Source organism: Drosophila hydei, unplaced genomic scaffold (genome assembly GCF_003285905.1).
Source record: "Drosophila hydei strain 15085-1641.00,03,60 unplaced genomic scaffold, DhydRS2 tig00000001-arrow-pilon, whole genome shotgun sequence".
NCBI lineage: Eukaryota > Metazoa > Arthropoda > Insecta > Diptera > Drosophilidae > Drosophila > Drosophila hydei.
In genome coordinates, this window is record NW_022045643.1 from 2252099 (window position 1) to 2264976 (window position 12878).

General features: G+C 41.6%; 1 protein-coding gene across 10 annotated transcripts in view; it reads right to left on the reverse strand.

Annotated features, from left to right (window-relative positions):
• The window catches only part of LOC111597752, an 85494-nt gene that overhangs the window by 70397 nt on the left and 2219 nt on the right, over positions 1 to 12878 (reverse strand). For 3 of the 10 annotated variants that reach the window (XM_030225986.1, XM_030225984.1, XM_030225970.1), the window contains exons 4-11: positions 9899 to 10097; positions 9314 to 9460; positions 8672 to 8958; positions 8188 to 8549; positions 7669 to 8120; positions 6298 to 6466; positions 5989 to 6237; positions 5790 to 5919 (exon numbers count right to left, since the gene is read on the reverse strand). In XM_030225986.1, the coding sequence (XP_030081846.1) occupies positions 5790 to 5919; positions 5989 to 6237; positions 6298 to 6466; positions 7669 to 8120; positions 8188 to 8549; positions 8672 to 8958; positions 9314 to 9460; positions 9899 to 10097 (1995 nt within the window). Of the gene's footprint in view, positions 1 to 5789; positions 5920 to 5988; positions 6238 to 6297; positions 6467 to 6642; positions 6700 to 7668; positions 8121 to 8187; positions 8550 to 8671; positions 8959 to 9313; positions 9461 to 9898; positions 10113 to 12703; positions 12728 to 12878 lie in introns of all 10 variants that reach the window. The other 7 variants (XM_030225983.1, XM_030225982.1, XM_030225967.1 and 4 more) reach the window with 5 other exon arrangements.

Genomic DNA, 12878 nt, shown 5'->3' on the forward strand with positions numbered 1-12878 from the left:
TCTCTCTGACGACTTTCTCTATCTCTCGCGCTGCTCAGTGGCAGAAAAAAATGGAATAAGAACGATAGTTGCACAAGTTGAGATGAGAAACTGCTAAGAAACTTTTTGCGCGTCTGCAGCGCGTTGCTGTTGCTGGTGTTGCACTTGCTCTAGTTGTTGCTGTAGGACAAAAATTAGTTTCTTCACTTATTGAAATGTCAGTGGGAATGTCAGGGCAGCAAGGCGGACGGCGAGACGCATCGCTGGGCCGGGGCAACTCTCCAGCCAAATTGTAATTTCCACGTCTGCACAACTCTCGAGATATTCCTTTTAGTCCTGGCGTCAATTTGCTTGAAATGCTTCGTGCCAAATGATTTAGCGTCGCTTTTTTCAACTTAGTCCCTTCCACACACAAACACACCCACGTTTATTATGTATGTGTGTGTGGGTAAAAAGTTTCAGCTTTTGTTTTTTAGCTCTCGCCGCTGGGACTCGGGCAACCTCAGCTGTTTGGCAGCGCGTTCGTCAATTTAACCTAATGATATCAGCGGGTTTCGCTGTTCTCCGGCAAACACGAAAAAAAGAGAAGCGAAGATGAAAAAGGTGCGAAATGAAATTTAAACAAATTAAAAAGGGAAGCTGCTCACAATTGACGCAACATCTACGATAAAAGACACGAAACAAAAAAGGTTCACGCTTGTCCCAGCTAATGAACGTAGCCAAAGTGACAAAGTTACAGCTGCTAACTGAACCACAAAAGGGAATACCCTGCATCATGTGACCTCAAAATAGTTCTAAATTGATTTTAGCCACTTCAAATTGAATTACAAATATATTTTGCCCAAAGATGCAGAGCAGGGTCTATCAAAGTGCTTAAACTTAACCAGCGAAGTGATTATCTGCCACAAGTAAATATGGCTTAGAGCTTTGCACATGCTCATTATGCCCCATACCCAGCATTCCCTCTGCACTGGGTATACAAATAAAAAGGTTCTTCGCTAACTGGCTTAAGCCTCAAATATGTAAGTTTGCTTTCGCTCTTATCAGCATTTGGCAATCTAATGAAAGTCGCGGTTTATATAGATTTTAGGTTTTTTGTTTTCGTTTTGTACCACATAAATTAATGTCGCTGGGCCGCATATTTAAAACGTTTTTTGGTAATTAATCAATTTGATTGATCGTGCGATGCCCAGAAGCTGACTGCACAATATTTTATAGTCGCAAGCGACTGGCAGGCAGCCAGGACAGCTTGAATGATACTGTGAGTTATGTATTTATAAATATTTAAAATATGCGCATTATTATTCAGTTATTAAATCGATTGAGATAAATGGCTTATGCACTGCCTACGCTCAATTAGCATAATAGCAGTGCGGTAAACGTTACGAACATTACTTAAATTTCAGATGCTGCCAGTCTGTTGCTGTCGAGCTGTTCAAACTTGTGAGTTAATAGCTCGTGACAGGTATCACATCACACAAGGACCCTAATTAGGGGAGCCACATAAAATTGTTTCCTACTTTTTCGGGCTTCATAAACTGCACACAAATTGCAGCAAAATTTTGTAAATTAGTTACAAATTTCAGCAGCTTGCAATCAGCGTGGACTTACGCAGAGGGCAAGGGAAACAGAGCGTGTAAGAGAGAGGGAGAGAAGGTTATAGTGGATTGGGCGCTTGCACCACCCACTTTGACAAGCTTCCATTACAGCAGCTTGTCAGAGCGTTAACAGCAGTGTGTGCACCACTTGCCTTCTGGCCACTTCCTGTGGACAAGGCAAAGCTTTTAAATCCCCAAACATGGGGCGCAGCGGCTTCAAGTGCTTGCCAGTCGCGGTTACTTAACAGAGTGCAGGTGCGCGACAAAAGCTTTTCGCAAAGCTTTTAACGTTATGTTAAGGTGGCAGACGATTTACATTATTTAAGCAGCACTCGCAGCTTTGTTTGCGCGCGCTCTCTCTCTCTGTTTACAGTACAGTTTGACTATGATGAACTTGTATAGAACAAGTTGTTCAGGGGGAACTTGAAAAACCTAAATAGGAAATTAAATAAATGTTAGGTAATATATATTAGAATTGAAGCTTTAGAAAAGACTTTAATTTATATAATTAATTGTATCAAATATATATCTTACTAATATATATCAAATATATTAATATTCTAGTACAAAATAATTATTATAAAGCATATAAAGATTTTTAAAGCAAAGCCTTTGTCTTCGATCCCACTTCAAGACTAAAGTTCAAAGTATTCATTTGGTATAATAGAAAAAGCAACATTAAAGTGGCTAACAATACAGGTAAATTGTTACTACCTCAACATCTATATTTATATATACATATATATGTATACATACATATAGATAACCCAATCTATATATATGGCAGCTCAACGCCAAAGCCTAATTGAGTTTTTCTCTTAATTTACAGCCATCGTTCGATGATAAAATAAAAAATAGGCAATGCAAAATGATACAATCATCAGATTTAACAGGTAAATGGCTTAATTTGTCATTGATTTAAAGCCGCTCAACTGCAGCTAATAGTGTTAAACTAACTGCAGAGCCCGGATACGACAGGCAACAGCCATTCGCATGGGCAAGAGTCACGGATTTCGTGTCCCAGAGGCAGGCAGCCATACAAACACCGGCCTCATTGCAACTACAAACTTGCTGGCTTATCAAAACACAACATCGACACATACACACACATGCACACACTCACACACACTCACACAATTGCTGTACACGTGCCGCAAAGGGAAAAAACGTGATGCTAATCGCATTTGGCAGCGACATTTTCTACTTATTCTGTTATACTGAGCTGCTTTTTGCTCGAGCTGGTTGCTAATAGTTATTGAATTGATTATGTTTAATGTTTGCTGTAGTCTAAAATGGCTTTTGCCTGCTTTTTGGCTTTAAAGTGCGCAAATTACGTATACGCCGCGTGCTGCTCATTACAAACGCCAAATGCAAACGCAGCGTGCGACAATCTGGCAGCAAATTTGATTGCCAGCTTTATTATTATTACTACACACACACACACATAGAGCCCACGCACATGAAGACAAATATACACGCTCGAGTGGCAGAGAAATCGCTTGAGTTGCTTTTATTTTGGGCAGCTGCCTGTGTCTTATGAGAGATTAACAAAGCATTTAATCTTAGCTTGGCATAAAATGACACAGCACAAACACACACACACACACACACGCACACACAGACACACACAAGAGGTTAGATTTAGACTGCTGTGCTTGTGTTTTGCTTTATTTATTATGCCTGCCTTTCTTTTTTCTCTTATTTTTTGGGGTTTTTATTGACATTTACTTGCTTAACGTGCGCCTTGCGTTCTTTTATTTCATGTTGTTGTGGTTGTTATTGTTGTTGTCGTTGTTATTGTCGTAGATTTTATTGTTGTTGTTGGCAATTGTGTTTTGCTGCTGCTGCTGCTGCTGCTGATGCTACTGCTGCTCCTCTTGTTGGTGGTATTTCAACAAAACTGCAATAAAGCGAATTTTTCCACACGTTGCATACTTTTGAGCTCTACTCAACACACGTACGCGCACACATACAGACGCAGAGCGCTACAAGGAACACATACAGAGCGAAAATTGCAGTTACTGCCGCGACGGAAGCTGCTCGTGAATTTTAAAACAAAAAACTTTTTATACACATTTTTCACATTTGTTGGCTGCCAATTCGTGCAGCGCTTGGGCAGTGATTCAATTATTGTTTGATTGTTGATTAAATTCGTTTGCTTGGCGAATTGTTTAATTGCAAAATGGCATAAAATATACGCACGCAGGCTCGCGCACACAACACGCACGCATACAGGCACACACACACACAGACACACACAGGTAAAATTGTGAGTTGATTATAAAACGACAGAGCAAAAGTTAGCGCAACACTAGCAAAATAGCAGCAGCAATGACAGCGGCAAGCGGAGCGAAGCAACGCGACAACGCAATCGAAGCTTTCGCAGCTGGAAGTCTAACAGTCGCAGCAACAGCAGCACCAGAACAGAGCAGAGCAGAGCAGAGCAGCTTGGAAGGCAAGCGAAAGCTGCGACGCAAAGAGCGAATTGTGCGCGAGGGAGCGCAGCCAAAGAGCGTAAAGCATAGCTAAAGCGCATGCGCCGCGTCAAAAATGCTGGAAAAGAGGGGCCTGTATATGGTGTAAAATGGGAAAGGACGATAGAGAGAGCCAGAGACAGAGTGAGAGAGTGAGAGTGGGATGGCTGTTATGCGGATTATGTGTCAGTGTAACAATGGAAGTTTTATTGCAATTAACAGCGCTGAGATGTTGTCTCAGTGTGCGTGCGCCTGGGCTGCTGCTGCTACTGCTACTGCCCAATGATGCATGACTGCATTGAAGTGGACGCGACATCTTTGCTGCTGCGCCTCATTAGTGTCAAGGCAAAGAGATCAAAATTGGCTTTAAGCGTGCCACAAGTATGCACATTACATGCCTCGCATGCATTATGCATGCCACGCCCACACACACACACACGCACACAGCCACAGCCACAGAGCCAGCATTAGCCGGCTTGACAAGCCGGGTCGTGCCCTGAGTCCAAGGCGACAAAGCAGACAAAAGCGTTGAGCGGCTGCACAGCAATTTAATATGCAGCCCGAAAGCACTTGCACATTTTGAATATCGTCATCATTAGCATCAACATCAACATTATCATCATCATCGTCATCATTATGAACAGTAGGCAGGCAGGCAGCAGCGGCGTTGACGTTGACAAGGCTGCAAGCTGAGGGAGTTGCAAAAGAGAAAGTTTTTCCTCTTTTTTTGTAAAGGGGGCTGCTTGCAACTGTGTATGCTTAGGAGTGTGTGGTGTGTGTATGCCATGCCTGGCAGTTTGTTTTTAATCAAGGCAAAACTGGGTCAGCTTGGGCTGCAACTAAAAATATCATTTATGTAGCTCAGCCAAATGCGCCAGTTGACTTTCCCTCCTCTTCATTTTATTTATTTATTTTCTTTTTTTTTTTTTGTAAATGCATTGTGTACATAAATATAAATACATATACATACATATAGAATATGCATGCACATATTTGTGACTCTTTCGCCACACACATACAGACACACAGGCTCACTTATACAGTTACCAGTGGATGCTGTGTTAATTGCTACACAAATTCACGGCTCTCGCTGCTGTTAACGAAGAGCGCGCCTGTTAGCTAACAGTGCGCTGTTAACTCTAACAGCGGCAGTTAAAGTGCTGTTAAAGTTGACCCAGTTGCCTGGACCCGGTCTGCCTATAAATAGAGCGCAGTATACAGTTGCCTTTTGCGATTGGGGAGGCGAGCTGGCAGACTCCACTTTACAGAAGCTGCATGTGGGCTGGGTTTTATGATGGATTTGGGGCCATTACGTTGCAGGCAATTGGCGGCACTAAGGCTTATGAGAATAAAATTGGTATTTATAAAGAGCTTAAGACGTTCGAGAGACAGAGACACAGACTGAGAGAGTGAGAGAGAGAAAAGTGTATTGAAAACTTGATGGATAAGTTTTAAGCCAAGGCTCGAGGTGCTTTCAAAGCAATCAACAGGCCGTTGAACTGCCTTCGATTTGTGATTAAGATAGCTATTAAAAGTTCTGCAAGAGTTTTGGGGTTTCCATGGGAAACTTTAGCCAAGGATTTGCTGAATATACAAGAAATATAAGTTTAGCTACGAGTTGATAAAATATTCGAGTTGTCAACTTGAAAGACAGCCAAAAAGGCATTCATACAATTTGATATGCATAAGCAAAAAGCTCTTATTCTACGATATTCACTTTCTCTTAAGTAACACTTACCTCTGACGACGTGAGATAGCACATGCGTGAGTCTGTGCTCTCGATAGAGGCCTGCTGAACAATTCCATAGCGTGATTCGCGATCGCTCAAATACTCTGATCGCAAACTATCCTGACGTATAAACTCAGCGCTGTAAAGTGCCAACAAATGGAATAATTACGATACATTTTAGATATGTAAAAAAGGTAAAAATAATTACCGTTGCTCCAAGGAGTCAGCACGTGCACTCTTATAACCGGAATCATTGAGGCTGCTGTCTTGACGCAGCGATGGCAGCGAGTCCCAGGGCGAACGCTTGTGACCGGAACCGGCCATTTGTTGAGCCATCATGCCGTGCCCGGAGCCAGAGCCAATGGTTGAGCTGCCCGAGCGCCAGCCATCCGAATGACGGAACCATTGAGCACGTGCCGATTCGCCAATGCAGCTGGCGCAGCGAGAGTTGGAGAAACTGAAATGACAAATCGGATCAGTAAAGACTTCGCACAAGCTCTTCGAATGCGATATTTACCTTGCATTATGATCGGACAGATAGCCGCGATCCCTTTCGCGTTCGCGCTCGCGTATCAACTCGTTGCGATCGCTGTAATAGCCATCCCGATCACGATCGCGTTCCTTATCGCGTATGGTGGATAGTGGGCGATGCGGCGGCAGCGGCAAAGTTGAAGATTTGGCATTGGCTAAATGGAGAGACGAAATCCAATTATTATAATTCATACGAATGTCAACTAAATAGAAACTAGCTTAAGCACAACACCTAAAGGCAAGCAAATGCATTTCAGTTGTCATATGTTTAAAGGGGCTTTTATTTAGGATAGAATTAGTTAAGAGACGTGCACTCAATGGAACTACTTACGCCTACGTAGTGGATATGGGCTGCGCTGTGTTGATCCTGGTAGGCTTTCAGCGAATTCTGATGATTGTTGTTGTTGTTGTTGTTTGTTGGTGGTGGTGGTTGTTGTTGTTGATAGTGATTTTGTTGTTGTTGTTGTGTGAGAATTGTGTTGGTGTGCGGGAGCGCATGATGAGCATTTTGTGATATGTATGGATAGCATTTAAGTTTTAATTATTTAAATATTTATATTAAAGAGAGAGAAAGTTAGAGAGAAGTTTACGATAGCAAAAAGACAAATTATAGAAAATCACATTAAGAATTATGCAAAATAGATAATTGGCAAGAGAACATTTATAAGACATGTAAATTGAAGTCTCTTTAGACAAGCTTTGGTATATAATAGATCAACGATTCTTTGATCTTAGTTGGTCATGTTTACCGCAAGTTCAAAGGCAATAGTAAATAGTTCTTAATGGCAAAAACCCTTAATAAAGTTACTAAATAGTAATCTTGATGTATAAACATTGATAGCTTTGCAGTTTCTAACAAAGTCATTCTGATTTCAGCACAAATTCGATTTGCCGGCTAATCTGCATTTTTTGCGAAATCCCGGAATGAAAGGCAACCCGCATTAATCAGATTATCCCCGACCAGCTGGCTATACGGCATGCCAGTTAGACGTTACCCTCGTTCTATCAAATTCAAATGTTACATGAAAAGCGACTTGATTGGAGACATTGACGAGGGCACGCAGTGAAAACAACACTCGAGCTCAAGCTAATTAAAAATTCGATTAGAGAAGGGGCGAAGGGGTACAATAAAATGATAGCAAGTGGGGAGGTGGTTAAAAACAAGAAAAAAAAGAGGAAGAACAAGACGAAATGTTCAGCTACAACAACAACGAGAGAACAAAAAGTTTAGTTCAAACTAAATTGGCTACGAGTACAGCAAATCGAACGGAAGGTGAACCAAAAGCGAAAACCTAAGCGAAACTAAACCCGAAAACTAAAATGAAGCTTTCTCGAGTGTGCGGCCACAGGAACTCACCCAGATTCTCCATGCTCTGGGAGAGTAGAGCCTCAAAGGTGTGCAGGCTATAGGACTCGGCGTCCATGCCCTTGGCGAGCGTGTTACGCAAATGCATCTCGTACTCCATGAGCAGCCGCGAGGTGGGGCTGCCGGGTGTGGGCGTAACATTTGGCGCCTGCTGATGCTGATGATGCTGATGCCTGGATGCACGCTGCTGCGGATGCGGCGGATGCGGCTGATGCGATTGCTGCTGTGGATGCGACTGCTGTGGCTGCTGCTGCTGCTGTCCATACGACTGATCCTGATCGGAGTTGCCATTGCTGGAGCTGGGCGTGGTCGCATAGCATTGGTTGTCGAACATCACGTTATCCGACGGTGGCGAGCCCTCAATGCAGCTGCGCTCGCGCTCTCGCTCCAATTCCAAATACAGATTGCGCGGCGGATAGCCACGACCGATTTCATGCGAAGATCTACCAAAAACCAGGGAAAGCAACGAATTTAGCAAAAGCACATCGAATTTCCGGTCACAAAACTCACCTCGAGCCGGAGAAGCGCGACGACTGACTGCCGCTGTTGCGGCCCAAGGTATTGTTGTTCATGACGTGATGGCCGCTGCCGCCTCCTCCACCGACGCCCACACCCACGCCCATGCCCATGCCGTGCTGATGCATGTGCTGAGGCCCCAGCGTTTGTGCCCCGTTCGCATTGTAGTAGTTGTAGCGGCGTCGCCCCATCTCCGGCGACGTGACGGGGCTCTCAGTGCTGGGCATCGGCTTTAGCATGCGCTTTAGTGTGCTCGTATCGACGTTCATGTCCTCGGTGCTCTTGGTCTTGCGTCGTGTATTGTTGTTGATTACGTTGTGCTGGTGGTGCATATCGTGCGAGTGCGCGTCGCGTGTCTGCGAATGTGTGAACAATAAAGAGATAGGTTAGGTGGCTGGCGCAGACAGTCAGCTCGCCAAAGCTGAGCCAGGTGAGAGACATTTGCTAGCTATTAGCGTGCCTGGTCCGCTTCACTAACCATATCATCGTTAAAATCCTTGGTGCGTGTGCCGGTTGATTTGGTAGAGGTGCCCACGCTCTGATGTAGTCCGCCGCCAACCTGTGTGCCCTCGCTCTTCGATAGATCCATATCCATTTGGCAGGCGCCGGCGTCGTCTGGGCCCACCTGTGAGCCCACATGATTCTGTGTGCACATGTCCGAGCCGCTGCCCACGCCAGTGACAATGACGCCCGGTGTATTGGTATTGACGCCAGCATTGGCCACCAAGGTGCCATCTTGCCCCTTAAGCTGACGTTGTAGGGTATCTGTGGAAGACAAAATACAGTGTGAGAGAGAGAGGTGGTAAAGAGTTAAACGCATTTCAATAGGATCGTATGTCAAATCAGAGCACGCAACAGTCGTTGCACAGTGGTACAAAACTAATGATAAATTATTGAAACTAATTCACTTGCAACTGACGTAAATCTGAATAAATTAGATTATTATATTTGATATTTCATTTGTGTTTAAATCAAGTAGACTTAAGGTCAGTAAACGTAAAGAGCTTCTTCAATGTTGGATCAAATTTCGTTTTAAAACATGAGATTTTACTATAATATTTGCATTACATTTACATTAGTATTAGTGTGTTCATATTCTCTAGTTTCTCTTATTACTTACCGCCTCCTTGGACCACGCCCGGCCCACCGCTAGCCACATTATCATAGAGCGAAGTGCTGCTCACGGCGCTAACAACTTTGCCCTGCTGCTGGCCATCGACATCGGTGATTCTGTGGGAGCCGACATTACGCGGCAATGTGGATGAACCTGCAATGAGTATGGCGATGAGATTTGATGGGGGATGCGGTGGATTTGGCTCCTAATTTCTAACTGTATATATTTTTGGGTAGAGTGGGGTACTTTGTATTACTTATATATATGAAGAGACTAGGCTAAGCGTAAATCAAACGGTTAACTAGAACATCTATACAGGCAGAACATGCCCCGTATAGAGAGCGAGAGAGAGAGAGAGAGAGAGAAAAAATAGAGATCATCGCGTTAAAGCAAATCTTTCGAAAAAGAAATTATGAACTGGAAACGTAAAGCAAAAGAGGAGCAAAAAAAGTTGGGTAGTACGAGTCGGAAAAGCTCGTTGACTGATTGACTTAACCGATTTGCTTATAGTTCGATTTGGCTGAGAATTGGTTTTGGCTTAAGTTTTTAGATTTTTAGTTTACTTTTTTTTGGATTGGTTTGTTCTCTCACCTCTAACACGTGGATCGGTTCTCAAGCGCGCATACTGCTCGGCGGACATGCAGGTGCATTGGGGCTCTTGGCGCACGCGCGACGGCGACGCCGGAGTGCTGAGAGGCTTTCGCTTGGCCTTCACCTTGCCCTTGCCCGGCGGATCCAGTTTCAGGGAGTAGCTCGACGAGGCCTTTCGTGAAAATTTGAAAGAAGGCGACTGTAAAACGTCGCACTATCATTAGGTTAGTTGATTGGGATTACAAGGTTCTGTGTGTGCGGTTTCTGCTTTCTCTGCTTTCAAAATTCTTCTCTCTTTAACTGTCTATATTGATATAGATCTGTAGATCTATACATAACTGGCTCAAGTCGTTGCGACCTGGCGAAAAATAGCCGTAGCTGTAGCTGTAGCTGTTGCTGTTGCTGTTGCAGTTGCTTAGTGTGTGATTTATAGGACTTAGAGAACTATTAGAAGAGTGCATAGAGTTTACATAGAGTAGTACAACTAGAGAAGTGCTCAAGCCTTGAGTACATATAGAGATATATATTTAGTTTAGATATAGATATAGAAATAGTTAGTTAAGTGAAGTAGACAAACATACACATACAAGCATTAGTTAGTTAGTTAGTTAGTAGTTACGATTTTGGTTAAGTTTGTGAAGCCTTAAGAGTGCATTTCGTTAAGCCGGGTTTACTTTACTTTAAAGAGCTAATCTCTGCGCAGTGAAACTTGAGGAAGCGTATTAGGGCGCTGAGCGCACTTAAAACTAATTTGATCTGATTTCTTCGAATAACATTTGAACTTTCAACTTAGCCTAACAATTTGTAACACTTAGCTTTAAATATATATATATAGATATTTTTGATTAATTTGCTGCGAGAACAATTATTGTGAGCCTGTGCGTGTTGCTTTTGATTTCGATTTGATTTTGGTTTTAGAAACCTTAAAACTACGTTTCAAGAATATATTTTATATATTTGCTTTGGCCTTAACTTTTGGCACTTGGCTGCACTTAACTGGTTAACTGTTTTTATTATCTTCTGTGTCTTGAGCGCCGCCTCTCTGGGCGATTCTCACACGTAGCACTTGGCTACACTCTTCTACTGCCTAGCGCTGCTAGCATTTGATACGATTCAAAAATTTTGCATTGTTTTTGAAAGTTGTTTCGATATTTGATTTCATTTGCGTATTTAAACCGCCCACTTGGCTGGGGATTGGGTTATTTGGGGCTGGGTGGTAGTTTGGGGACTTAGGGCTCGTCGGAAACGGTTTGCAGTGGATAGGTAACGGTATTGTAGTAGAGGATACGTGCGATTGTTTTAAAGCGTTTTGCGTTTTTCTTTTGCATTTTCATTGTACGTTTTGGCAGTTCGATATTGATACAATTATCATTCAATTCATAGCAATTCATGTTTTCATGTTTGTTTTGCAAATTTTCAATTTATATTCATATATTTATATTCATTTATTTTTTGCATTTATTTAGTTTTGTTTTGTTTTTTTTTTTTGCGCACGTGTCAAATGCAAACGAATCGAGTTGAAAATATATATTTATACATACATAAATATATAGTTAAGAGAGATAGAGAGTAGTTAAATAAAATTGATGTTAGATAATAAAAGCATTTCGGGTGGGACAGAGTTTCATAGATAGTTTGATAGATAAATTTGTAAGAGGTGTACATTTAGAATGTATTCAAAATTGTTGTTATTTTGTTATTTGTTGTTTGTTGGTTGTAGTTGTTGTTGTTGTTTTCGTTATTGTTGCGTGTAGAGTATTCAATTTATATTGTTTTTGTTGGTCATATATGTTTTCGTTACATTTCAAATTCAAGTACGACATTTGTTTCATAAGTATCAAATGAAATGCATCAAAAATGAAAGATTTGAAAACGAATTTAGTTTGTTTTTCAAATATATATATATATATATATATATTGTTTTGTTTTATTTTTGGCGTGTTTCGAGAATGAATTCGAAAATGATTAGAAGAGAGAAAAAGAAATGAAAGAATATATAATATAAATACATTTAACAAATTTTAGTGGGTGTGCGTGTAACTGTGTGAGTGACGTCAGAGTGTGTGTGTGTGTGTGGGTTCACTGTGTACGAGTGTCCATGTATGCGTGTGTGTGCTATAGTTAAATACAAGTAGTTGTTGGAACCTTTGGAACTTTCAAAATACACACACACACAACAAGAATTAATAGGAACTTTGAACACTTATGAGTTTTGTTACTGGGCAGCAATTGGCTAGTATTTAACTGGTATATAATACATATAACTGTTATGGTATGCGTGTACTGATAGCGAGTTATGTGATAAACTGGGTTGAGAAACTTGTGAGCGTACACAGAGAGCGTTGGTTGGCGATAGAGTAGGAGGATAAGACACATAAAAGTGAAAAGCTTATAAAACAGTAACGACACTTAAGGACACTGTTATGCGTGTGTGTGTGAAGAAAGAGAGAAAGTGTGTGTGTGTGTGTGAGAGAGTAGAAGTCATGTGTATGCAAGTATGTATGTAGATAGGTTGAGTTCTTACACATGCCTGACAAAAGGAAGCGCTACTTGAATGGGGGTATTTCAAAATTTAAATACATTTAGAGTTGGTCTCTATATATATATATATGTATATATATATATACATATATATACATATATAACTGATTTGATCATTAGAGAGTTTCTTTCTCTGCTGTGATAGTTCGAAAAAAAAGTTATTAATTAGTTATTTTAAAAGTAGTTAGTCTTAGTTAGCAGCAGTTTGTATTGAGTTTGTAGTTCTGTGTTTGTGACAAATAAACAATATGAAGCGATACTAACGTATTTTTTTACAATGTAAGATACCTGCAACAAATGAGGCGCAAAGTAAGAAAAGAAACGAAACAATTATTAGATACTAAATCCAGACAGTTTATGTTGACTAAATGAGTGAGTGGCAAATGTTGCTGTTGTTGTTGTTGTGGGGGTCAATAGTTTGTGTTTGTGTGTCTGTGTG